The sequence below is a fragment of the Acromyrmex echinatior genome, chromosome 2, assembly GCF_024713525.1.
Source record: "Acromyrmex echinatior isolate Ae372 chromosome 2, ASM2471352v2, whole genome shotgun sequence".
Lineage (NCBI taxonomy): Eukaryota > Metazoa > Arthropoda > Insecta > Hymenoptera > Formicidae > Acromyrmex > Acromyrmex echinatior.
In genome coordinates this window covers 17,009,149-17,035,988 of record NC_141853.1, presented here as the reverse complement: position 1 = coordinate 17,035,988, position 26,840 = coordinate 17,009,149, and the positions used below count along the sequence as shown (strand labels likewise).

General features: G+C 32.1%; 3 protein-coding genes and 1 long non-coding RNA gene across 4 annotated transcripts; 2 read left to right on the top strand and 2 right to left on the bottom strand.

Moving 5' to 3' along the window:
• Positions 1–196: 196 nt before the first annotated feature.
• Mppe (Metallophosphoesterase) lies at positions 197–3,838 on the bottom strand. Its single transcript, XM_011051780.2, has 7 exons — positions 3,234–3,838; positions 2,625–2,834; positions 2,381–2,543; positions 2,171–2,302; positions 1,967–2,101; positions 1,663–1,894; positions 197–1,582 (listed from the first exon to the last, which is right to left on the bottom strand). The coding sequence occupies exons 1-7, from the start codon at positions 3,248–3,250 to the stop codon at positions 1,410–1,412; spliced, it is 1,062 nt and encodes a 353-aa protein (XP_011050082.1). The 5' UTR covers positions 3,251–3,838; the 3' UTR covers positions 197–1,409.
• Positions 3,839–4,344: 506 nt separating this feature from the next.
• Positions 4,345–9,837, top strand: gcl (germ cell-less). The gene is made up of 8 exons (XM_011051779.2): positions 4,345–4,728; positions 4,859–4,982; positions 5,724–5,820; positions 5,938–6,307; positions 6,419–6,691; positions 6,771–6,989; positions 7,067–7,157; positions 7,252–9,837. The coding sequence occupies exons 1-8, from the start codon at positions 4,583–4,585 to the stop codon at positions 7,375–7,377; spliced, it is 1,446 nt and encodes a 481-aa protein (XP_011050081.1). The 5' UTR covers positions 4,345–4,582; the 3' UTR covers positions 7,378–9,837.
• A 229-nt stretch (positions 9,838–10,066) lies between these two features.
• LOC105143440 (UPAR/Ly6 domain-containing protein crok) lies at positions 10,067–26,189 on the bottom strand. The gene is made up of 3 exons (XM_011051778.2): positions 25,665–26,189; positions 17,725–17,886; positions 10,067–16,599 (listed from the first exon to the last, which is right to left on the bottom strand). Exons 1-3 carry the CDS (start codon positions 25,738–25,740, stop codon positions 16,334–16,336), a joined length of 504 nt encoding a protein of 167 aa, XP_011050080.1. The 5' UTR covers positions 25,741–26,189; the 3' UTR covers positions 10,067–16,333.
• Positions 18,543–22,274, top strand: LOC147910559 (uncharacterized). The gene is made up of 3 exons (XR_015544164.1): positions 18,543–19,078; positions 19,629–19,760; positions 20,230–22,274. It is a non-coding gene; the product is annotated as an uncharacterized LOC147910559 (long non-coding RNA).
• Positions 26,190–26,840: the final 651 nt, after the last annotated feature.

Sequence of the window (26,840 nt, the reverse complement as noted above, 5' to 3'; positions counted from 1 at the left end):
GGTTTTGCGTGTTTTCGAAGACAATATCAGCTATTATTCTATGATATTTAGTTTACTAATAATAGACGCAGTAAATATCGTATTTGTACCATTTAAAAAATAAAAATTTTATATATATATATATATATATATATATATGTAATAATAAAAAATAAGATATCTTTATGTAAGGCGATGTACAATATAATAGATTAAATTTGTGTCTCAGCATATTTATTTCAAATGTTGCGTGTATACAGATTCACGAAGAAATATAAATCGATCTATCTATAATACATTCTTGCTCAACAATTCTTCCTTATATTTCTATATTTTATAACATGATATATAATAGAATCTTTTATTCATTAACTAAGAGAGTATAACTAAGTCAGCATAATTAATGGATTTTTTTTCTATTATCTCATTGACATTACGTGATGTATTAAGCAGATTTTCTTCTTTTATATATTACGTAGAAGAAATCATTTAAGTAACGGTGACGTTCGAATATCGCCACATTAACGTTTGGCATATTGTATTTATGTTTTGTGTGTGTGTGTATAATTTCTTTAATATAATTAATTTAAATGAATATATAGTTCAACATCTTAACATTCAGACCTTAGTGGTGCTTCGTATTTAAAAGTAATGTATCTAACATAAACGGTCTTATTTCCAATCTTATTATACACACACATACACACATACACATACAAAGATTTCAGAATAAAACATCGAGATTCATCAAGAAATATCGCTATGTACATAATACTCTTATGCCGCGCTGGCTTTAAGGCTGAAGAAAATGATGATTTAGAATGCCGAAAAACAATACAGAATTAAATTCAGATATAATAATTTGAACGCTCTTACAAGACCTCACCATTTACCATTTATCTATTCTTTGACGATAAGTTTTTCTTGAAATTATAAGTCACTCGAATTATAATTCAAGCATTAGTCAAGATGCCTAAAGCCAACGCTATTATTCGATAGAATATTTGGCATGCTTTCAGTCATGTATGACAACGTGTGTGATTAAAAGCAAATAAATATATATTCATCATAAATAATTTTATAGAAAGTCTTAAAAGAAAGAGATTCTTTAAAAGCGTCCTGCTTCGGAGATCTAAGATTTTTGAGATTCAATGAACAAGATAATATCATATCATTTAGTGATACAAATCGACAAAATATCATACTATCTTTCTCGACATTCAATGTATGAATAAAATAGAACATTTGTATCAATTTGTATCATTAAGTACCCTAAGTTTCATTGTAAGTTATTTCAACGTGGCAGCTAATAAACATTATTCTCACGATGGTCGAAGAATCATGTAATCTGGACGGATCTTTGTATCTAATCACAACGCTAAGTTAATTCACTTGAATGCATAAGTACTTTTTTTTTGTTAAACCCTACTTTAAACGGGAGGTAAACGATTATAAGTTGCGTAGCTTTTTACGCAACAGCCTGAAACGAAAAAGCAAATAGCAAGTATAACGACCAATATACCGATAAATATATAAGCACGTAGCAGTGGAAATCTGTCTGGTAACCACAGAATTGTAAATTCAACGGTCTTCTCTTGAGTATCTGCAATTTATATACACACACCGATGTAATTATGACCAATAATAAATCTTGAGAAATTCAACATATTGAAAGATCTATACCTATGTACGCAAGTCCGTAACCCATGTGTGGCGTACCCATTCTGTAAGAACAGGTGGGTATTTGTATTTCGTGAATATCCCCTACGTCCATTCTTAATTGGTACAGAAGCGTTTCATAAGGTGACAAAATCCAAACGTCGCTTAACTGATCTGTCGCTGTGTCCAGACTTATTTGCATCGCTTTGTGTTCGTGCGCGGTAAAAATGACTTGCGGTGATAACTCTTTGATTACCTATAAGATCAGACAGTGGTATAAGATAAATCATCAAATGAGCTTCTCTTATTTGTAATACTTGAAAAGTACATTTTGTACGAAACTTCCGGGCGTAAACAGCAAAGGTATATGGCTAAGAATAACATTAGTTGTATTCCTTTCTGCGTAATCATTAAGAAATGCATCCTTCGGCGCTTCCGGCATCGTGCGTGTCAATCTATTTACCTAAAACAAAATATTTGCCAATTTATCTCATAAACACGCAAAGATTATATCGAGAAGATTTGCGTTTACTTTGAAAAAGGTAACGGTCTTGTACACTAATGTGTCTGGCTGAGTATATGCGAAATTAAATCTCTTGTGGATGTTGGGAGAAACACGATCGTTTTCACCTCCAATATCATTGTCGCCTGGCAAATAAATTTTCTAAAAGACAAGACTAGCAATGAAACATAATTTCCACAAAAAAGGAAAAAAGAAAATTACATAATTAAAGTAAAATACCATTATGTCATCTGGCATCGAAAATATTGAATCTAATCTCCTCTTGTATCTTTCAAAATCTTCTGCATTAGCTATATGACCTTCATCCATGAGATCACCTAAGAAGGCAATAACGTGCGGCTGAGAAAATTTTAATGCTCTCGAGAAAGTCTTCTCTAAATACCTGTGCAATAAAGTACAAATGATCTATAAGGCTTTCGTCTATTAATTACAATAAAATTACTAGATATTTTGTTGGTCATACCTATCACTATCCCATCTTGCTATCCATGAACCAAAGTAATTCTCATATTTTTCCCCGAGTATTTGAGGATCTGCGACAAGAAGAATCTTGACGCACTCGGAACATTCGCGCATGGTCCACTTGAGCTTTTGTACTTCATATACGAGAAATTCATTGTAAAATATTGTCACAAGAACAATGATACCAATTGATATTACTCTGTGCTTCAACCTGTTTAATATAAATTATTAATCATTTATAATTTTATTTTTTTATACATTATATTGAAAAGTAACTCTTAGATTTTGTAACTGTTGCAAAACAAAAACAAGTCATTGCTAGTCATTTTATATAATCACGATCCATTTTATATCAATTAATAAAAATGTTTAAATAATATAAATAAAACAGTGTCTGTTTTGTTTAATTTAATATATTTCTTTATTAATTAATAGCTTATCATTTTGCTATCAAGTTTTGCATCAAATCAAGTATTTATTTGAAATAATTCACAGAGCAGATTTTAATTTTCTATTTTGTAAAAAATAATCATTATTTGAACTCGAATGTAATGTGTTTTTGAACGACCTATTACATACACTTGTTAAAACAATTGCATAAAAAAATTACCTATTACGTCGTAACATCTCTCCGCAACTTACAGCATTCTACAACGCTGATTGAAAAAACTCAATGACGCAGTCTTGAGTTCGTTCATCGGTATATTACGATTGATATCATCAGTTTTAATAGCAACTAGATCGTTGGCACGTTTGTGATGACGAGAGGTTAAATGGTCATGTACACACACAAGACGAGTTTAACTTTTTATTCACCATCTTATCGCTATTATGATCCCTGAAATCCTCGAACACAAACTTGCATTCTTATGCCATTAATGTAATTATCGTGCGATGATCGGTACGCACCGTAATCACGTAAAAAAAATAGAGAATTGTTTACTACACGCTACATATTCAGTTCAGGTTATGTTCCATTGTTCACTGCCACTAGTTGTCAGTGTAAATACTTGGACACCTTTTCAGCAGCTTGTTCAATGCTCAGTGTTGGTGACTGTCAATGCGTGAATTGTTATGGATATAAGAATAATATTAAATATACACAAAATAAAAATTATCAACATTATAACTTTATCACTTAAATTTTGACTAATTAACTATTTACTATCCAACGTTGAAAAAATATATCAAAAATATCTGACAAAATTTTTTCAACAAAACTTTATTTTCGAGAAAATCAAATTTGTAATTAAAAGAAATAAAAGAGACTTTTTTAAAACTTCATATATGTGTGTAATAAAAAATGTTAAAAAATGATAATTTCAATATAAATGACAAAATTTAATTTTCAATCATCCGTTTGTATAATATCTATAAGAAAACTAAAGCCTATTGTATGAAATGATCTTATTTGGATATTTCAATCCTTTTCTTTTTTATATAAAATTATTCCTTTCTCGATGCCACCAATAATTAGTACGTATATCTTTTAAGCTTGTGAAATTAAATTAAAGCGGAATATACCAGCAATATATCAATTAATATAGTATATCTTACAATTAAAATTGATTCACTTTTTATTAATTAGCGCCATCGTTAATACCATTATTATTGGGGTATACTGAATTAATTATTTTACTAAAACTACAACTGGAGGGCTCCCCTCGTCAGTAGTCGGCCCTGGCCACAACATATGCGAGTGTTTACATGCGCTGTCCGCGACTCGCTTCCGCCCATCCACGGCATCCACCGACCACCAGTACACCTCAGTACACCTACGCGTTTGTGTAAGTTTCATTTTTTCATGCTCCTATTGGAGAGCAAGAACGACGGCAACGACGACAACGACGTGCATCAAGTGAGAAACGCGTGATCTCTATGAGAGGACGCGCAGTTTAGTGAAACGAGAAAGAGAAAGAAATACAAAATCCACCGCAGCGTCGTGCGATCGCCGTAACGATGGGTGGCTACGCGAGCAAGATCGCGTCAATGTCGAACCTGGCTGTGCACAACGTCTACCGGGGTTGCAAGCGAAAATACATCGAGGAGTACGACTGTGACTCTGAGTCCGATTACATCGAGCGGACGTTGCACACGCCGAAAAAGTAAGATCGCTCGGCCGGTTTGCATTTATCTCGGGCATTTTATCTCCCTTTACTTCCTTGCTATTCGACGACAACTGTCATATTATATCGTGTAGAGCTTTTGCATTTAAATCTCGTATTCTGTTTATAGGAGAAAATTGTTGACAACGGCGCAGTACATATACAAGACCCTATTCCAAGAGGAGAAAGGCAGTGACATAACTGTTCTCATACTTGGACGTGCATGGAGATTGCATAAAGTTTATATTAGTCAGGTATGAGTCATTCCTACGTGAACTCCCTCTCTCGATGTCTTCCTGTAGGTCATGAAATTTCAATAACAGATTCTCTGATATGAATTTAACTCTTGATAACTGATAGTGAGTCTATCGAATCTACTTAATTGTAAATCTCTTTGTAAAAAATGTTAAACAATTTAATTTTTTTTATTACATTTTCAAATTTCAGATTATTAAGATATAAACTTAATATTGATTTTTTTAAATACGAATTGTATTATTTTGATTCCTTAAAATTAATTAGTGCCTTTTAATTAATATTTAAATTAAATGGATCTTACAGATCCAGTATTAGTAATTGTGTTTTGGCGTCAACACTTGAGATATTAAATATTCAATTAAAATTTGACATTATTCCATTGTCTGCTATTGTTTGTGTTTTAACGTTAAATATCTTTGAAAACAAGTCTTGTAGAAATTTAAATTTTATTAAAATAAAATTTATTTGGAATTACAAAAGAAATAAAGTTTTTTTTATTGTATTTTTCAGTTATTGTTTGTTAAAAGTTATACATTTTAATATAGCTTATAATATTAAATTCTTTGTTGCTGATATTAATATAGTTCTAATATTTTTATTAAGATAAAATATATATATAGATTTTAAATTAGTCGAAGAATCTGTTTTTAAATTTATATCATAATTTTAATTATATTTTTGTAATGTCATGATATGTAAATTTAGGACAATGTATACAAAAAATTAATTTTTTTTAGAGTCCATATTTTGCTAGCATGTTTTCTGGTTCTTGGAAGGAGGCTAACGAAAAAGTCATCAGTGTTGAAATCACAGATCCTAATATTACAATAAATTGTAAGAGCATCATATAATTAAATATTGAAATTAATCTTATGCTGTATAAAAATTAAAAATAATAGATAAGAAGATATATACTACATTATCGAGAAATAATATCTAAAATTATTCCAGCATTGTCTGTGGTATTGGGCTCATTATATCAAGATGAAGTCAGTTTGGAGCCAAAGGAAGTGGTTTCTATCCTGGCAACTTCTACCCTGTTTCAATTACAAGGCTTAATAGACGAGTGTGTAGACATAATGATAGAAACTACAAATAGCGAGACTGTTGTGTCATATTATAATGCAGCTGTGTCGTATGGTGTGCCTACTGTGAAAGCAGCTGCGAAACGTTGGCTGGAGGTCAATCTATTGGGTTATGGATGGCGACATCCGTCCTTTCTGAAAGAAATTTCACCAGATCTGATGACAGAATTAGTGACCAGTCCTGATTTAGTTGTTTTGCAAACAGAATTTTGCATATACATGATGTTACGCTTATGGTATGTTTAATGTGCATGCAGACATCTATATTTTGCTTCTAAAACAAACGATAAAATTATCGTGTTTCTTCTATATATAATCATACATGATTGCTGTATATTATTATGCAGGTTATTTGCACATATACATGATTACGAACATGAAACACTAAAGATTGACGAATTTTTCAAAAATCACAAGTGGACTGAACCGTTTTTAACAACTGAAGAAGGCAAGGAATACGCAGCACCTTTCAAAGCATTAAGAATGAAATATTTATTGTTACATGAACAAGATGATAAAATTTTATACAGTGATAATTTAATACCACCAGACTGGCTACATAGTGCTTACAGAGAACAATGGCTTCACTTATTAAGAGTGGATGGAAATAAAGATAGAGGGTAGGCACAAATACAGTTGAATTTTTTTTAGTAGAAATGATATAAATAGGACTATATATATTTTTTTCTCTATGTACAGTCCAGTACAAATGACGGAAGAGGAATTTTCCAAGGAGTGCTATCGGTGTGGTAGATGTGTCGAGAAACCAGGTGAACACATTTGGAGGTGGAAAGCATTTCACTATGGGCTAGATTTACTAATGACTTTAGATACAACTAGCCTGCGGATTGAAAGAAATCACAGAATAGACTGTGAGCATATCAAGGCAAATCACAAAGAGCATAAAATACTGATAAAGTAAGCTGTAGATTATTGGCTAATTTAACAGTTTACATTAAAAAATGATAACAATATAAATTTTTTTTTTATTTTAGAGTTTGTTTATTTTCACTGAATGAACAACGCCAAGTGAAACATGTCCAAGACTCGCGTATACTGAGATTACGTTTGAGAAGGAACACAGAAGTAAGTTTGCGTCGACATTTAAGAGCCACGAATCCCGTTTTTAATTTAATATACAATACGCAATAAATCACATGTTAATGCATCTTTTTCTCAGCACGAAATAATGGCCCTGGACAAACAGCTATGTTATCCTTTGTACATATCGGTCAACATGCAACTAGTCACTCCACTCACATTAGGACAAGAAGACACATCAACTGACATACTTTCGGATACTTAGCATTTCGAGAATGTAATGCTTTATGAACATGTAAAGATAAAGGATGTGGGATCCAATTGACGCTTTGTAATATATTTTGTTTAATTATTACGAATTTTAGACGAAATTCGTAGACACACGTTACTATTTGGCACAACACTTAAATAAGAAAGAAATATGGATTTCTAGAAACCAAACTTTTTTTTTTACAGAAGATACAGAATTTATAAGAATCCATTCTTATCGTACTCTCTCATTTCTAACAAATTCTTTAGTTAATTTGGAATCAATTTTTTCAATGAAAATGTTTTATGCAGGATCTATAATAGAAGTTGTACAGTTGTGGAGTCTTAAATAGGAAAATATAATCGATTATTTTTCTTATATTAGATTGGTAAATTTCCTACGATTTAAGACCCCACGATCGTCTATAATTCCTATTGTAGATCTTGCATTGTAGTTTTTAAATTAGTAGTAAATAATAGACATTTAAATTTATATTTAAATAGGATAATAATAAAATTTATATTTAAATTGGATCGCGAAGAAAAAATTCTGCGGTATTTTTTAGTTCGAAATTGTATATACAATATCTTCGTTAAAAATGATCAAAATTTAAATTTAAAAGAAAGATTTTAGATCCGGTTGCACCAACGTTACTTTGACTTTAAGCGAGACTTAAAACTCTGTATCTCGTTTTACAATCGAAAAGAGATAGGAAAGAGAGTTTTAAGCCTCGCTTAAAATTAAAGTAACGTTGGTGCAATTGGGCTTTAGACCTTGAAATTTCTACTTTCGAATAATTACTATATTTTTTAAATTTATGTGACTTTTGTAATTTTTACATATAGAAAATTACGAGCTGAAACAAATTAAAAATTTTCTTTCCACTTTGTAGATCTGTAGTGTGTCTCAAAAAAATTTGAGCAAATTTTCGATTAGCTATCGTGAAAGTTTGAAGTTTTCTCTACAAAATGTTTAAATTGACAATTATATCACTCGATAGAGCAACGTTTCAGCTTTAAAAAATCTGATTTTTTAACTGCGATGTGATGATTTTTAACGGAGCAATTAAAATCAAAATGCCCTTTTATTTAATCCGCATGTAATTTGGTAACAAAAAGTCGTAGGAATTTCTTTTTAATGAACTTTTAGGAAAAACTTTAAGCTTTTACGTCATATAGTCGAAACAAATATTTTCGCAACAAATATATTCTGTATATAATTTTGAGCTAACAAAATACCGCAGAACTTTTCCTCCGATCTAATAAATAATAAAATTTTACTTTTACAATAATTTCAAGTAGACTTTAGCAAAATTTCTATATTAAATGTCACATAAAGATATAGATAATAATATTTAAAATTGTGGAAAGTTTTAAATATGCAATTCAATATATTTTAGAAAATAATCATCTTTCAAATTGCTAAAGAATCAGTCATTAAAAAATAACACGATAGAAATGGAATTTTGACATACATTTGTATATCTATGTACAGTAATGCATTTGATACGGTTAACGCATTTAATGTGGTTCACATTAATTATAGTGGTCATTCCAACAAGCTTTAATCTCATTAGATAGATTTTAATCTTTTTTCATATATATATATATATACGTACTGAGAGACATATTGTGATGCATAACAATGCTATTAAATGCTATTTTAAAGCGGTTCATTGACACATTTTGACTGATTAAATTGCATCAGTAATAATCTGATAAGGCAATGCATAATCAAAATTTCTGTCTGACAATGCATAATCAAAATTTCGTTTAATATCGAACTTGATCCACTTTTTGTAATTAATTTGTACACAATTTCTTAATGCCAAATAGTTCTATTAGAATACCATTATAAGATTTTTTTTCGATGTCCATTGACTTTGGTTATATGATGTCCCTATATTTTTTCCGTATTCGAATATAACAAGAAATGAAGAAATTAAAGTTAATTGATATCGAAGGAAAAAAATTTTGAGCGTTTATCGAGATCGGCAAATTAGCAAATGAAAAGTTAGTTAGTTAACACACATTTTTAGTTTGCAATAATTTACGCTTCATTAACGATCTAATTTATTTGCAAGATTTCCCATCTCGTATACCTAGCATTATTAGCAGTATTAAATTTTTGATTACGTATTCAAAGTTTTATAAAAAACTATAAACTTGAAAGATTTCTGTTTTTACATCCTTTATTTGTAAGAAAACAGTTAAAAAAGAAAAGTTTAATATTTAATTTGAACATATTGTTTAGGAAAACGATCAAACGCTCTTCTGTCTTCCTATCAATAAAGAGTTATCTTCGATTCTGGTGCCTTTTTAATATTTACAAAAATGGACGAAACTAATGCGTATGTGTGAACCAACTTTTATAATGTGCATAAGATAATTTTGTAACATTTTCTTTTTGTAAAAGGTTTTCTTACTATGACAACTGTTCGGTGAAGTTAATAAAAATATAACACACTTTACACAATTTCTCATACCTATCTTTATAAAATGATCCTTACAGCATTTGTACGGAAGGTATAAAATATCATAAACATAATCAATTTATCAGTAATACTTTTTTACACATAAATTTTGGAATAGAATATCGTTTCGTAGCCTAAATCACTACTTTTTACGAAAAGTAACGATTATGATACTACGACAAAACGTATGTAACTAAAGGAAGATGGTTATTGCGTGAAGAAACACATTACTTTTATTAATCATTCAACACTTTATTATTGGCAGAATACTTTTTTCTCTTTCTTTCTGTACATGATATATGATATTGTAATGTCATTTGATAATGATCATTACGAACATTTCAATGAGGCTTGAGATTCACGCATTCTTTCGATACGTGTCGCAGCAACGATAGTTATATGGAAAAAATGTTGGAATTTTCTAAATTTTTTTTTAAAAGATAATGCATTATTGAAGCCGATCTCAATATAATAATCATTAATTTCGCACGTAATTCAAAGTGCAACATTTTGATGAAGAGGTGTTACTTCAGCTTGAAAACAGCGACCTATAATTAAAAAATTCTCTTATAACAATATTTTTACACATAATATATTTTATGTTATAATATTATATAATAGCAGAGAGAATCTTGAGAGCAGCTATCTCCTCGGCCTTTTTTGTAGGATCATCGAAACCTTATATTACCGCAACCTCCATTTTATGCCATTAGAAATCCATATGCCATTAGAAATCCATTGAAGGGTACTACTAAGTATTCACGTCATAAGGTCACTGAATACCCTTTCCCTCAATGAAAGAACGATTTTATAAAAGTATCTAAAAATTTAGATAGATACAAATGTGAATATATATATATAATTTTGTTGGACTATTAAAATAATTATATAGAAAACTCAAACATGATTTAGCAATTAATTTAAGTGTTCTACGTAATTATTTTGATATTTTTAAATAATTCGAAGTAAATTTTTAGATATTTTAACAAAAGCATTTTTTCTTTGGATATCTAATGCCATGTTAAAATGGATGATGACAGTAGTGTGAATTTCGATGGTCCTACGAAAAAGGCCAAGATAACCACATTTAGACTTCTCTTTCTGATAAAAACTATGTGTCGCTACTTTCAAGATACAACAGCTATTTTTTTTATATTAATTGTAGACTCATGTTTTCTGTTCTATAATGCAACAATAACTTTTACTTTTTTTTCCTTTTTAATCGATAAAGTGCGGTAGAGCATTATCTGATCATTCGGCAACTGCAATATTTTTTTCACTTGAACAAGATCGCGAAATTAATGTTCTCGCTCATGCAAGAAATATATGTCACGCGAACAATTCCACGTAATAATTGTGACGACCGTTTATATACAGTTTTCAATACAATGTATGCAATTGCAGAATATTTATACGATACGATATACTACCTTTGAAATATAATGAATTCCAATCATACGGCGATGTTTTCAATCGTTTACAACGCGGCTATTATTGCGACATGTATCAAAAAAATACAAGCGAATTGTCTCAACAACAAGAACTCCGCATTTCTGTCAATTGTCTGAGCTCGTCCCGAATGAGAGATTGAATAAAATCAATCTCGAAACGACAAAGAAGATAAAAGAGAGCTCTTTTTGGAAGAAAATTTCTTACTGTCAGATTTGCGTATAAAATCAAATTGCAAAAGTATATGTATAAATAAATATATCTATTATTAAAATGATAGGAAACGTAAAACAGTATTCAATAACATTGACGCAGAAAGAAATTTCGTCGCATTCATATTTTAATACTGTCTTTTTTATACACAAATATTATATTTATTTAAGAAAATATAAAATCTTGAAGAAAAGATACTATCAAATCTACGAAACTCGATGTTAATATCATAACTGATTTTTTATGCAAACCTAACAACAAAAAGTTTATCTCGTTCTAATTATTTTATAACAGTAACGAAGGAGAGGAATGAACAATCCGTTTGGTATCAAATTTAAGAATTAACGCAGTTCATAATTTTAGTGTTAATTATATCACAGAATAGTCTCTGGAAAAACATAATTTATATTAATTTATAATTTATGACAATGCCAGAATGGAAATCGTTTGTTACATCCCATGTGCTGTATCCTCTTTTTCTTATTTTTTTCCTTTTCATTTTCTTATCGATATCATATCACGTTCGTCACGGTTGTTGCCACATTTGCACTCTAATGATAATTATTAGCAGTATTATTTGTAACAATGGGTCGGTAATGTACGTACTAACAATAACTATAATAATAATAGTAATAGTAGTGATGATAATAGTACCTAGTAAACAAACTGTCCGCAGTATAGTAGCAGATTGGTAGCAAATTCAATTGGAAATTATTAGCGAATTGGCATTACCTATGTTCGCATTAGGCTTATATTTTGTCAACTAAACCTGCTGACGTAACTAGATAAATCGGTGGCAGAAATCAAGTAGAATCTGTTAAACACTTTAATTCTGTTTTCAATATGCAATAAATTATAATAAAGTAAATCAACGTCTGCTTGATTTCAGCTGTCAATCTGGTATATATTATTATTGCTATAATGTTGCCTTTCCATCATCATTTTGCCAGCAGTATTGAGTATGCCAGATCCGTAACTTTTTTGCCAACAAAATTTGCAAAAATTTGGCAGAATTTGTTTTCGCGACAGACTGTTTGGTAACGACCCATATCAATGGTGATAATGGCAACGACAGGATGTAACAGCGGTATTATAAAGATAAAGATGATCGTTTTGTAGAACTACTATAATGCGTAGTTTATATTGATCAAACGTCTACTTCATCTAATTTCTCTTCATATTTTTGTCAATAATCCATCTACTTTTCATATGTCATATGTTATTGCTCATTCGTTATGTTTGCCGACATGCTGCTGTATATATGTTGCCATTATTATTACTATTATTATTAGCATCAGTATTATAGAGGATGTTCGATTGTTATAAATTTAAGCGCATAATAGTTGTAAAATGTTCTATTCTCTTAAAAAATATGAATAATTTCTAAGTTATAAAAAGAAATTTAATGAATTTTCCAAATGAAATATTCCTTATTTTTAAGAATTTTTTTCATATTTTAAAATTTTCGAACTTCTCCAGATTTTCTAAGTTTTCTTCGAATAGTTTTACAGAATAAGAAAAATCTTAGAATATTTCACGTTTTAAAAAAATTATAGCGTGAAACTTTTCTGAGACAACATTTCTGAGAAACGTAAAAAAACCTGAGAAATCTTCTAAAAAAATTGTAAAATTTATGTGAAAGTTCTGTAAAATTATGCGAAGAATTTTAAGAAAATTTTTGATCAAGATTATCTCAATTTGAAGTATGGTGGTACTTAACATAACTTTTCAAAATTATGAAAAGAACGTAATATCTCGTTAAATTTCGCCAATTTTGTCAATGAAAGTTTCAGTTTCCGACTGAGAACTATTGTCCACTATAAATGTCCACTATAATTGTGCGCTCTCATTATCGAACATCCTGTATTTACCGAAGACTTATTTATTACCGAACACCTCTCCTTTCTATCAATCGCGAGCAAAAGAGCAACAATTAAGGACCGATTTTCCCAACGTCGGTCAACTGATCCCTTTGTCTATATATCAACATGCGCGTTCTAAAACGAGATAGAGAGATACTTATCTGATTTAATAAATTATATTATTAAACGCTTTACATGAAAGTGCAACAACCGACCCTAATTGAGCTATCGAATTTAGCATTATGCTCAATTATTATTGCACAAACACGCACAAACATACAAAGCATTCACACAGCATACAAACAGCGATTATTGTACGCTCAGGTGACTCAGGCTTAAACTGCACTTATTGCAAAGTTCTACGAAACACGCGAATAATTCGTGGACACGACGGCGAATCTTCAATTCTCATTAGAGCTAAATGCGAGGTCTCTCTCTTTTCCTTTCGATATATCGTCGATATGTTATATCTGTTTTACATTATCCTGTCTTTTACAGTTCATTATAGAATCGTTTAAAGTTTAAAGAAATGATATATCGTATCCATTCAAATTATATTTCAATTTAATCGGAAAACTTGGTATCAAGTAGTATTAATTAAGTGGAGATATCGAATGAATGGTGAGAGCTTTAGATAAACGTAATTTTTCAAAGATTAAGTTAATAAACTTTCAATAAAACAAATGTTTGTCTATTACATCTTCATTATTTCTCTGTTTTTTTTTACTAAATTTAAAATAATTGTTAATTGTTAATTGAAAAAAATTATATGTAGTTATATTAAAAACTATAGTTAAATTTTTATAGATATGTCTAATTATATTATTATGTGCAGTTAAATTAAAATTCCATGTTATAAATCGATAATAATTTACTCAAAAGTTTTCCATATATTAAATATAATTTAATCGGAAAAACTTATGTTATATAAATTATATCACGATTAAATTATGATACGTGATAAATAATACTGAACGGATGCGACGCGGACGCGTCCCGTATTATATCCCGTTTCGTTTCGCAAATACGCTACGTATCATTGCACCTCTAAAAATAAGCATGCCCGTCAATCTCGCGTGCAATTCCATTTGGCTTATTATTTCAACGACAAAATATATTTTTATATACTTTTTTTACTTCGCGTGCATATACATCGTAATTAATGCGTACACACATACAGGCAGGCACACTCATGCACAGACACGCGAATGTGTGTTCAGCGGTAGCAGGCGAGGTGCGAAATGTGTTATCGCGATGCCGCTACTTTGTTACCGTGTATTTTACTCTTTATTGTTATACTAATCGTAAATTTTCATAAGATATTCACCTCTCCTACTAGCGTTCTTTTTTTATCCCGATATTGCACTTGTCGCACGTTAAAATTCGATCGTTCCTGTACAAAAATAGACAAATCGATAGGAATTGATAGGAATGCGTTCTGCAAAAAACTTACTATTTCTTTTGAACCACGAAACTTTGCAGATTTAAGAGATCGCGTAAGGTTGTTGGGAAAAACTGTGATAAGAGACATTTTTAAATATTTAAAAATAATTTGAGAAATTTCAATAATAAATAAACTAATCGTAGAAGGGATTCCTTAATCGATTCCTCTTAATCTGTCTATGCAAAAAAATATCCGGAAATTCTTTATCTGAACAGCCGAGTCAACACAGCCGATGAAATCCGAATGAGAATCGCGCGATAAGCGCGATATCAGCGCAACACGAGAGGCATCGGTGATCAATTCTTTTTTTTTTTTTTATACGCAGAGGCCGTGGTATCTTTTTTTACGTTTTCTCCTGGTTTTTTTTCTTCGCAGAGATATGTATACTACTGAAATGTCGCCCTCGCGCATCTGGCAGTTATCACCGTTACGCTACGTTAATTAATCTGGCTACATTACGGACCGTTCGCAGCCGAAGACACCATTCGAGGGGTCGATTAAAATCTAAAATCTCTTCGTTAGCGGCAAAAATTTTAAATTATCTACGAGAAGTTAGCTGAACGTCGTCCTTCGTCCTTCAGAACAATTATCAAAAAGGCCCTCGTGAATGCAAGTGCGCGAGAAATCGGGATTTTTTTAATCTCGCGTTGAGAAGCCGATCTCGAAATCCTGAGAAGTACAGGGGGGCGACGCATCGGATTCGTTGTATAATTCGAGCTAGCTAGCTGCTTTGGAACGAGTGAAGGAAAAATTCAATATTGCTTGGGTGCGAAGTTTCCTTCGTTGGCGGCGTGAAGATTGACGTGCCTCAATTGTCTGACGCTATTTAATTAGGCCGAAAGCCGGTATAATTGTTGATAGGCTTAGATCCGTATTCATATGCCGTAGATCGATCCACGATTAATCCTCATTTCAGGCGAGAGCTAGATTTGTACTAAAGATTGAACCAATCAGATTTATTAAATCGTGGTTTGAGAAGCGTATTTCAAATGAAAGACTGATTCAAACTCAGCTCAAATTGGATCTCAAATTGAATCGCGACGAACTATGAATACGACCTTTAAAATCGGAACAACGACTTTTCCCCAGCAGCGTACGATACAGCCATTCTTTCGCAATCCATTATTTTATACTTATCCATCACAATCCATCATACTTATTACTCTAACTCATTTTGAAATCACTACGTTACTAAGTCTAAGGCTACTTATCGCTTTTAATTGAAGTATCTCTAATTATTCCAAAGTCATCAATCCAAATCTTAAGTATTTTGGCTGTATCGAACCCTTATCTGAAGATCAGGTGATCCATCCAACAAAGAAGATTTTTTTCGTCATCTCGCAATCTTCTTATCGGGAAAATTGTAGCTAGTAGGGAAATTGACAACAACGATCGACTGGCGTTCGATCGATCAATATAACGGAGTGAGGAGTAAATCCAAGGTATACGAACGGTCCGTGCGGCGCGACGACGGGCCGGGGATGGAATCTCAGATTTTCAGGGTACGACTTGAAGAACAACTAGGCAGAATTAGGCTGCTGAGAGGGAGATACGAGATGGCACGATCGGGCACGATAGGAGCAGACTCGGTGTCGCCAATATGGCAGTCAGAAGGGATGCCAGTGGCAGTAGGGACGGCGTGCGGAGACTCTCGACGGAGTTGCACAGATCACTGGTACACGAGCAATATATAGCGCGCACATCGTGGGTGCCGGTCCTCATAAGGCACTCGCCGTTGTCCTTCTCGGCGTCCGTGATGTAGCCGCAGCTGCGGACGACCCTCTCCTTCCCGTACACTGCAACAGTTACGGGAAACGACATTGAAATCTCTGTTTTTAAATTACCTTCGCTGCTTAGAATCTAGAATTATTTAAATGAGATTTAAATCTATGATAGGTATGATCTTTGAACCGGGAATAATCACCTGTGGAATGATTTTTATTTCCAACAGCGAACGAACGCTCAGTCACGGTAATTTCTTTTATTGATTCGAAAATCTATATGTATTTTTTTTAACTTCATCTACAGAATTCTATAAAAGCTTCTTTCACCAACTTCTAGTTAAATTAATCGACGATCAACTCGCAGAAGTGCCAAGAGCAGTTTAATGTAACACAATGTCTCCTCTCTCTTCCTCTTCTGAGACAAATTATGTTTAATTCTCACGTTGGCAATCGTGATAACTGAGCTAGCCATCGATTAGCGTTAATCGGTGAAAGAGATCCTAAAATCTCACCTTACTTGTGATTTCACCTTACTTTTTAAGAAAATAAATACTGAATTTATTCAAATAACACTCAATTGTCGCGAGGTAGAGATACACACAAACGTCACTTTGATTGAAACTTGACGAAAGTTTGAATTACAATATGTAATTAATAATTATGACTTTTAAGTGAAGTTGTAAAAATATGTCAGATAATTGTTTACGTTGAAAAATTAGAAGACCATTCTTGAGTTAAATGCGCGGTTATTTATGTTTCGAACTTGTCATTGATGGTTCAATGGACTCTTTGATTAATTCAGAATCGATAGCTTTCGAACGAAAATGCTTATAAATAATTCAATTCCTCATAATTAATCCAATCGCATTAATGCCTTTGTCATAACGTTGCCCATTGAAGTGACATTATTGCAATGCTATCGCAATACTCATAAAATGTAATATAAATGTAGAATGATATTTGTGAGTTGCGGATCAAAGCATGCCTAACTTGTAATTGATATAAACAATGTTTAATAAATAACAATTTTTTAATATGCAGTAAATCATTACAGTTGCGAGCTGTTATTTGAAAAATTATTATAATAATAAATGTAGAGTTAAATTAAAGTGAAAAGTGATAAACAATGGTTATTTTAAATAAATATAAGACTTTCAGAATTTCTGTTAGGTGAAATTTAGCAAAGAGAGACTTCACCTTTTTGACTGATTTTTCGGCAAAGGGTAGGCTCCAAGTGACTGAGGTGCTCCAGACGAGGTTGAAAGCTGCAGTTTACAGTCCCCAAAGTGTACGAATCGAATGGGTCGCCACATCTGGGGTCATACTCGCTGTTGCATTGGTAACATATTATCGCTTCACCTGAAATAACAAAAAAAAAAATCGATCATCATGCAATTGCATTTGCAGTCGGATTTGCGAAGAATTATTATAAGATCGAATAAAATTGTTTCTTCTGAATCTCGAAATAGCTATTTCTAAGAAATAGATATTTCTAAGATTTTTTCTGTATATTTTTATTTAAACAGTGGCAACTGATCTTATACATTTATACGAGAGATTACGATGAACATTTCGTGCAACTGGTTAAAATTTTCTCTTTCCCTTTGTATTTTATGAATATTTTAGTGGCTCGTATTTTAGAGACCAGAAACTTGGCCGTGATTTCTCGACAAATTCAACTAACGTCAGCCGCGATGAGGATTAATCGGGAAAAGGTCTGATTCACGTTTTGCCTTTCTGTGACGTAATAATGCGCGCTCGGTCGCATCCCACGGAAACCAGGCTGATACGGCGCCAGCTGATATCGAACAGTCAGCCGAGACACGCGAAGACCTTCACTCAGCTGTCTCGTAGTTCGATACGAAGAAACCGAATTTTTTTCTGCCGGATATAAAATTAGACGATTGCACTCCCATAAAAAAGATTTCTAGATCCTATGCTATATTATTCTTCAATCTATCATCGAATACAAAATGAGTATATATATATATATATATATATATATATACGTGTATATGTATATATATATGTATATATATATTAGGTGTTGGAATTAATTCGTAGCGTTTTTTAATGAAAGAATGTTATTTATTTCACATGAGCATTAAAAAATACATTAATGAAAGTACTTCCCATCACTTGTAAAACGAATTAATTCCAACACCTAATATATATATATAAACAATCATACTTGTAATTAACAGAAGAATATTTTACTCTTAAAAGGAAAATTCTTATAAAATAAAATAATCTTGAAGATCAGTTTTGTACCAAATATTTGGAGCCAACATAAAAAAAATCTTGCTTACATTTTGAATATTCTTTTAAATAAGATTGAATACGTGCGTGTCTCAAACTTAAATATATCAACAGTGTTTCGTCAACAACTGAATTTTATTCAAACCGATTTACAATGAATTATCGTACAGTTTCATTGAAGTCGGATAATTTGCAAGTGCATGAATCTAAGGGATTTATTTCGTTTGCATTATGCATAAATTGCATTTGTCGATGAAGCAAGGATAAAATTTGAATGAATGGTGATTATTTGGTGAGCAAAGGTTTATTCGTTATTGACAAAATTAAATATAGAGGAGCTTAAGCTTCTTATTATGAGATAGGTGCCTAATATGAGATAGTAGCATTTCTTAAACTGATGAATGCTATCTATTGGTTCCACTATGAATTTATTCTTGGATTGAAAACTATTTAAAGGGAAATTCATTATTAGATTATGCCTATAGTCATTGTAAAAAAAAAATTTTAGATGTCTTCATTGAGATGAGTCTTTAAATCTTGTTTATTATTTAATAAATAAATATTTGGCAATAAATTCTTTATATAGTAAAATTGTACTAATAGAAAAAATACGGGTTGAATTGCTTAATTACAGAAATTAGATTTGATGATCCTAAAGCCGTAAAGCGTGGAAATAATATATATCCATACATATGATCCACATATAACTTATATATAATTATAATGGATCATATACGATTCAGACAAAATCCATATATAATTATATATGAGCGATTTTTTCCCGGGTTATATAAATGTTAGGGTATTTCTAATATGAAATAATCTATGTTTCTATGTTATAGAAAATCGTAAAGTATAAATGTTATTGTACAATAATAAAAAGGATAACCGGAATGAACATCAAGTGCCTATTTCTGCGATATTTGGTTGCAACTGAAGACAAGTTCTGGATATAATCCATCGCATATTTTCACGTATGCTGACTGTGTTTATTTGTATTTTAGAAACATTAAATAAAGTTTTTTTTTTAATTGCAGTACTGATGTACTTTGCATTTTATTATCGATTTCTCGAGGCATCCCTCATTAAAAGCACAATTTTTTTACTTTGCGATTTGCTCACTTTTTACATTTCTTTAATTTAAAAAAAAATAGAATTTTAATTAAATTTACATAACTGTACATATTAGTTTTTTAATTCTGCTCATAGATTTCTAGCACTTATCCAAAATGAACTCGGTATCTGATAGGAATCTTCCTTTTACGTATACGCTATACATGCACAATTAAAATACAGAAACGCACGCATTGAAAAAGAATAAGAGAAATAAAAATCAAAGAGAATACAAAAAAAAACACTGCACAATAAATAAATAATAAAAATCTACGTTGCTAATTAAAATTTTGCTTTTATTTTCTCTAGATAAACAAATTATTTTTTCAGAGAAAACAAAACAAAGATTTCAAATTTCGAGAATTTAAAGTTCTCCCAGAATACACACTACAGGAACACACAGATAATGGTGTAATTAGAGAAATGAAATATTTTTAGAAAAAAAAAAGAAAGAAAGGAAGATGGAGGAGTAGAATCATTACGAAGAAAAATAGAGCAGAAATGATAAAAGAGGGTACAGTGCTATCATTACAAGAAAAGCGAGATATAAACAAAAACTATATTAAGAGTACGCAGTGCAAAGCAGAGGGGTGGGGGACGGGGGGTGAGTGAGAGGAAAGGGGTCGGAGAAGGAGAAAGTGGGTCGCTCGATAGCCCTCACGACGTTGGCACTTTCGTAGGCGCTACCCTAAATTTCAACAAATTGTCGGATATAGCACATTCATCCGTGATATCCCGAAAGCGGATTGCCGATGCCAGTTAACATCATATCGGCAATTACTTCGATCGGTGAAGGGAAAACTGGATGATTCTCACCGAACGAGCGTCCAATGATCGATCCTCGCTTCGCGAACGTGTCTATTGTAAGATCTATCATAGTATGATTGTGATTACACGTTATAAAAGCGATACAATTCGATCAGAAACGAATGGTCGACTGACCGCACGAAATCCGCCAGATTCGAAATAATTACGTCATCATGACCAAGTTACGCCATTTCGTCCGGATACTTTCACCTTTCACCTTTGCGCCGCTAAAGTTACGTCATCGACCCACAGACAATCCCGGGCTGGAGAAGATAACGACATCGCAACTTCTAATCGTACCCGGGAAAACGAATATCTATTGTGTATTCGTGGCTTGGTTTCTCGGATTCAACTTTTCCGCTGTCGCCGTCACCGGATACATATATCGACAACGTCGGTGCAGGAAAATGTGTTTAAAGTACGTCGATTCATTCGATCGAGGACGATCGAATTTAACGCGACGAAACCAGGCCGCGCTCCTGATGAGATTTAATTCTGAAAAAAAACTTGCCTGATTCTCTTAATTAAACGAACTGTCATGTTGTGAATAATTGAAATAAAATGAAATACGTGTGAAATAAGCAAAATTTAGAAATACTTAATACAACATAATACAACATAAATTTTTGTTATTTCTGTTATAGTTTTCTTTATAATAATTTTGCTTTTTCACCCTCCTCCCTTTTTCTTTCTCTTTTCTATTTAAAAAAAAAATTCCATTTCTTTAACTATAATAGCATTATCTGTTCCTATTATGTATTCTGAGAGAACTTTAGATCCAGAAATTGAAATGTTTATTCTGTTTCTCTCTGAAAAATTAATTTGTTTACCGTAGTAATTTTTCTATAAATGCAAAAGTTCTATCGTTCCAAAGTAATTTGCGATTAAATAAGTTAGAATTAAATATCAAATAAGATTTAATGAGATTATTTTATAAATTTGCTTATAAATAAATCTCGACAGAGAGAATTGTAATTTCTTTCTTTGTTCTTAAACGATTACTTTCGGAAGATTATTTCAGTGATTCGAAATACTTTTTTTTGTTGAAGTATCAAAAAATAGTAAATATCCAAGTAAAACAACAAATCACGATATAATGTCAAAATAACATTAAAATGCATCAGAAATGATTGAAAAATTTACTTTTAATGATCATTTTGGAGTTATTTTAACATCATAATGACTTGCTCTTCCGCTTGGATACAAATCTGAGAATAATTTTGTTGATCATCAAAATAATTACATGGGAAACTCAAGTAACAATGCTGCAAAAAATTTTGACTTTCTAACAACCAGCTTGAGTGTCTCATACAATTATTTTGATAGTTTAACAAAATTATACATTTTCACAAATCTGTTTCTAAATTTTTAAAGCAGCAAAACCATTTTTTTCGTGTAGCTATTGCGATATTTTTCTAGCACGATAATAGGATTCGATTTGACAATCGCATATAGTTATCTTCATGATCCGCTGTTCCGAAGAACCATAAGTGCTACCGTTGTAGGAATTCACCGACTAGTATCTTGCAAACCGTAATACCGCATATGGTACCAATATTACTAAACATTGTTTGCGACACAAAAAATGCGAAATCCATAGAATAATAATCTATAGAAGAAAAATAGAGAAATAAGCGGAAGAATGAATTATTTTCCCTCCATTCACCCCGAAAAATAGATGAATTAAAATAAATCGAGTATCATTTCTGTAAAATTAAGAAACGAAAATACCTCGAAGTATCTAAATTTTAAAGGATTTATCAATGATGTAAAACATTCATATTATATCTTTTCTTGATTTTCAATCGATCCTTGTACAATTAAAAATAAACGGCTATAAAAATATGAAAAGGAATTAAAAGTATTAAAACCAATCTCTAATTTCAAACATTAAGAATTTAGAACTTAGCGACAAATTCATTTTAAGTGACCCAATTTTCTGACTTGTGTATTGTCAGCATTTGTGTATTGTTAGTATTTAAATATTATAAAAAAACTAGTCACATAAAAGTATATTTCACAATTTCATTCATATAATCAATTCGATAACGCTTTTCATTATTCGTTGTCCACAAGTTGCAACAACTAATCTATCTATATACACAGTCATAAATAATTCAACATACAAGATATAAAAAAAAGCTACAACTTTCATTTGCTCGAGACAAATGCGATAAAATTTAGATAAAATATTGTAAATATGGCAAATACAAAAAATTTAAAGAGAAGCTAGTTTAACTGACGATTAAAAAACTAAACCTTTATTTATTTGCTCGAAACAAATACGATAAAATTTGGATAAACTATCACACGTATAAATCGCAAATCGTTACATCGATAATGCGCATTGCAAAGAGAATTTCTCGAAAATAAAAAGGATAAAGAAACCCTGCCAAAGTTGCAATCGGAAGAGTAGAATCTTTGAAGACTGAATCTCCATTTTCATCAAAACTTCCTTTTCATACAATGTTGAAACTTTTTAAAATGTGTAACAATTTTTTACTTTCACGTGATCCTTAAAATATTAAAATAGACCTGATGATTTCGAGATTACATATTTTGAATGACATAAAACTTGAGGGAAACAAAGGATTTAATTTTGCCTCGAGATTAATTCGCAAAAAGTTAAACGTCTTCTAAGCTTTTGTGTTGTCTGGACTTTTATAACCCCGTGACAACTAATTTACGACGATAACTTTCCCTGCCATCACCTCTACGCCGCATTGCGCCCGTGATGTATACAACTCCTTTCCTCACTCCAATTCTGAATAAAGTGCACGAGGTCATATTATCGATCGTTCCTATGCTTTCGGACGAAGCAATGTTCAAAAGTGGCAATTTAGTTCGATTTATATCAAATATATGGAGTTCTCTTGTCCGTTAAGTTCGAGCGCGCAAGGGCACTACTTCTCGCCTGAATTTCCTGTTAAAAGTACGAAGTGCCTGTTGAAACCGTGAACATTTTCCTGGGAAGTGTTGCCGTCAGTGAAACTTCTCTCTAAATGTTCGTCGAAACAATCTCCTATATTTCCCCAGGAAATGCCGCATTGATGGAAACTATCGCGAGTTAGACAATGTAAAACTGACGTAAGGACTCATTCTATTGTACAGGCATCTTGAATCTTTCAACATCTTTCAGCGTTATTCAAGAAAGTTAAGTCCATGATCGAAATTTTTCTGAAAAAAAAAAAGAGTGCAAATGAGATGACTATAATTAAGAGAAACAAATGGCCTTTAAAGGAACGTTTGAAGTATTTCATGAAGATTTTACCAAATATTCGACAGGGTTAAAGTTGCTAATGTAATTATAATAGTTTTCAAATATATAATATATTATATATTTATAAAATTTATATTAAATAATTATTATATAATAAAATTATAAATAAGCTAGAATTCTATAGATATAATTGATAAACTAAATATTAAAGTTTGATTGAGATAAATCAATACAATCAAATAATAGCTAACACTGGATGACAATGTGAAGTTTGTTTTATTTAAATTAACAAATGAAATTAATAATGAAAATCGCAGACGTTTCGATCCTGTTTTGACTCCTTATCAACGCTCCATGTAAATTGTTAACAAAAATTTAATCATCTTAGAGTAATAATGTAACAATGATATCATCGTACTTGCTGGTACGCTATAAATTTATCGAACGTTATCTAATAGAATATAAAACTAATTATCTAACTTACATAATCATCGAAACATTATCAATTCATGCATTGAACATCGAGTCTCATCTGAGACAACAATACGAGACGCACAGTACAAACATATAAAATATAAAATATAGAATAGAATGTGCACATCATTTAAACATAATTATGTTATCATAAGCTTTGTCCAATAATTCCGTATCATTCTGTAAACCATTAATTTTGTCGTTTGATAAAAGTAGTTTCTGAGTTCTCTTATTCAGAATTTTTTCCTTATCTAAGATGTGTATATTGTCCCATAGATCCAATAGAATTCATGAGAATATTACAATCGATGTTCCATAATAACTTACGTGGTATTCCAATTCATGAGACTCGACGTTCGACGCATAATAATGGTTCAATGATCATGTAAGTTACATATAATTATTTTTACGTTTATATTCTATTATGTAACGATTCAATAAATTTATTATATAGTATACCAGACTGTACGGTGACATCACTGTTACATTACTCTAAGATGATTGAATTTTTGTTAACGATTTACATGGAGCATTGATAAGGATTCAAAATAGGATCGAAACGTCTGCGATTTTCATTATGTTAATTTAAATTAAGCAAACATTACATTGTCATCCAGTGTTGGCTCGTCTAGAATTCTATAAATATTAAATATAACAGTAGAAAAGTAGATTTCTAAAATTCTAGTAAAATAGAAGTAGTAAGTTCTATTCTCGACTAGTTCTATTCTCTTTATAATAATATGCTATTAGGTGTTGGAATTAATTCGTAGCGTTTTACAAGTGATGGGAAGTACTTTCATTAATGTATTTTTTAATGCTCATGTGAAATAAATAACATTCTTTCATTAAAAACGCTACGAATTAATTCCAACACCTAATATTATAATAATATACTATTATATAATAGCTCGATATTTTTAAAAACAAAGTAAAAATTAATGCGTTGCTCAAAGAGTTTTTGTCTGTCCAAGATTGTTTTCTTTCCAGCTACAAATAAAAATCGTTAGTTGCGTTATTTTATCCCCTATCGATACTTTACATTCATCATAAGATATAAAAGAAATCGAGTGCGGAAAATGATAAAATGGGGAAGATCTTCCTTAAAAGGAATCGCGCAAATTTCGATCGAGATCCAAGATCCCTCGTTACTTCAATTGCTATTATACCGTACTTCACGAACAGGATGATCCGTTCCGGGAAGACTTTCCACAAAAAAAACAAGCCCGTCGCGATTGTCGAATGCTGAGTACGATCGGCAACTTACCACGATCGAAAGTGGCCGCCAGGACGACGAAGACGAGGCCGATGATCAACGCAGCTTGGTTCGCGATCATGGTCATCGCGATCGCCGGACCATGTGCTCGTGGATCTAATCGTGCCGCGGCGCCCGCGACCGTCGCATGAAGGGTGTCCCAGTCGTCGTCGTCGCCGTCGTCGTCGGGGAAAAGATCGGACAGTGCGTGAATATACGCGTTCGCCTCTCCTCCTCGTCCTCCTCGTCGTCGTCGTCGTCGTCGTAATAGCAGTCGTTGTTATTGCCGTCGTCGCCGCTTCCCGGTCGGGATGAGAGCGCGAGACTCGATCTCCGTTCCCTTCAGGGACGGTGATCCGTTCTCGGGTCGCGCGCCGCGTTCACCACCTCACCCGGACGCATAGCAACTGACTGACGCGCGTTACGCGACCGAGTTACCGAGTTTCTCCGGAGCACTCTATATCCGCACGCTATGCGGCAGATCCACCCCCTCGAACACCCGCGATGCGCTCGCCGCCGCCACCGCCACCGCCGCGTCGCGCCGGTGCATTCGTCGATGGTGCACCGATGCCGTGCACGCGCCGTTTTCCTTTCCTCGCTGCCCTCCTCCCGCTTGAGTACCCTGAGGGTGTGCACCCTCGCATATACGATCGCGCTGGCGAACCTCCTTCTCCTGCATCGACGTTATTAAGAATGCTATGGATTCGCCGTGATACACTTTCGTTCGATCATTTTTAGGTCTCGCGTCGAGGATGTATAGATTCAGGAGATACAACGATATTATATTTTCTGTGATATACGCAAATATTATGTATAAGATATATTATAATAAATATCAAAGGTTGAAATGACAAAATAAAAATCAAATTGGAATATCTGGCAAATAATAAATTAGTACAATTATAAATTCCAGAATTTCCATAGTTAATTGATAACATTAAGTAATGTAAAGGATTAGACAAAAATTTTGAAATTTTAAGACTTTAAAGAGAATATGACGCTCCCGAGTTGAAAAAAATACAACAAATATATATTGTTTTTAATGTATCTTTCTTTTGAAAAATATTCTGTGTACGTTCTTTCACGATTGATGGTTTAAAACGCTTGAATTTTGTTAATTTTCTATATCTTATACATACCGCCTACACATCCTTTACAATGTTCTACGATATCTCGCGGCGGTGTTTC

Bases quoted from the DNA above. Each gene is read 5' to 3' on its own strand.
- Mppe (XM_011051780.2), bottom strand. The intron at 2,102-2,170 runs GTAAACGCAAAT...ATTTTGTTTTAG, and splicing joins AGACCGTTACCTTTTTCAAA to GTAAATAGATTGACACGCAC. The intron at 1,583-1,662 runs GTATAGATCTTT...TATAAATTGCAG, and splicing joins TTACGGACTTGCGTACATAG to ATACTCAAGAGAAGACCGTT.
- gcl (XM_011051779.2), top strand. From the start codon at position 4,583: ATGGGTGGCTACGCGAGCAAGATCGCGTCAATGTCGAACCTGGCTGTG. The intron at 6,308-6,418 runs GTATGTTTAATG...ATTATTATGCAG, and splicing joins TACATGATGTTACGCTTATG to GTTATTTGCACATATACATG. The intron at 6,692-6,770 runs GTAGGCACAAAT...CTCTATGTACAG, and splicing joins GATGGAAATAAAGATAGAGG to TCCAGTACAAATGACGGAAG.
- LOC105143440 (XM_011051778.2), bottom strand. From the start codon at position 25,740: ATGACCATGATCGCGAACCAAGCTGCGTTGATCATCGGCCTCGTCTTC. The intron at 17,887-25,664 runs GTAAGTTGCCGA...TTGTTATTTCAG, and splicing joins GGCGGCCACTTTCGATCGTG to GTGAAGCGATAATATGTTAC. The intron at 16,600-17,724 runs GTGAAGTCTCTC...TAACTGTTGCAG, and splicing joins CCGAAAAATCAGTCAAAAAG to TGTACGGGAAGGAGAGGGTC.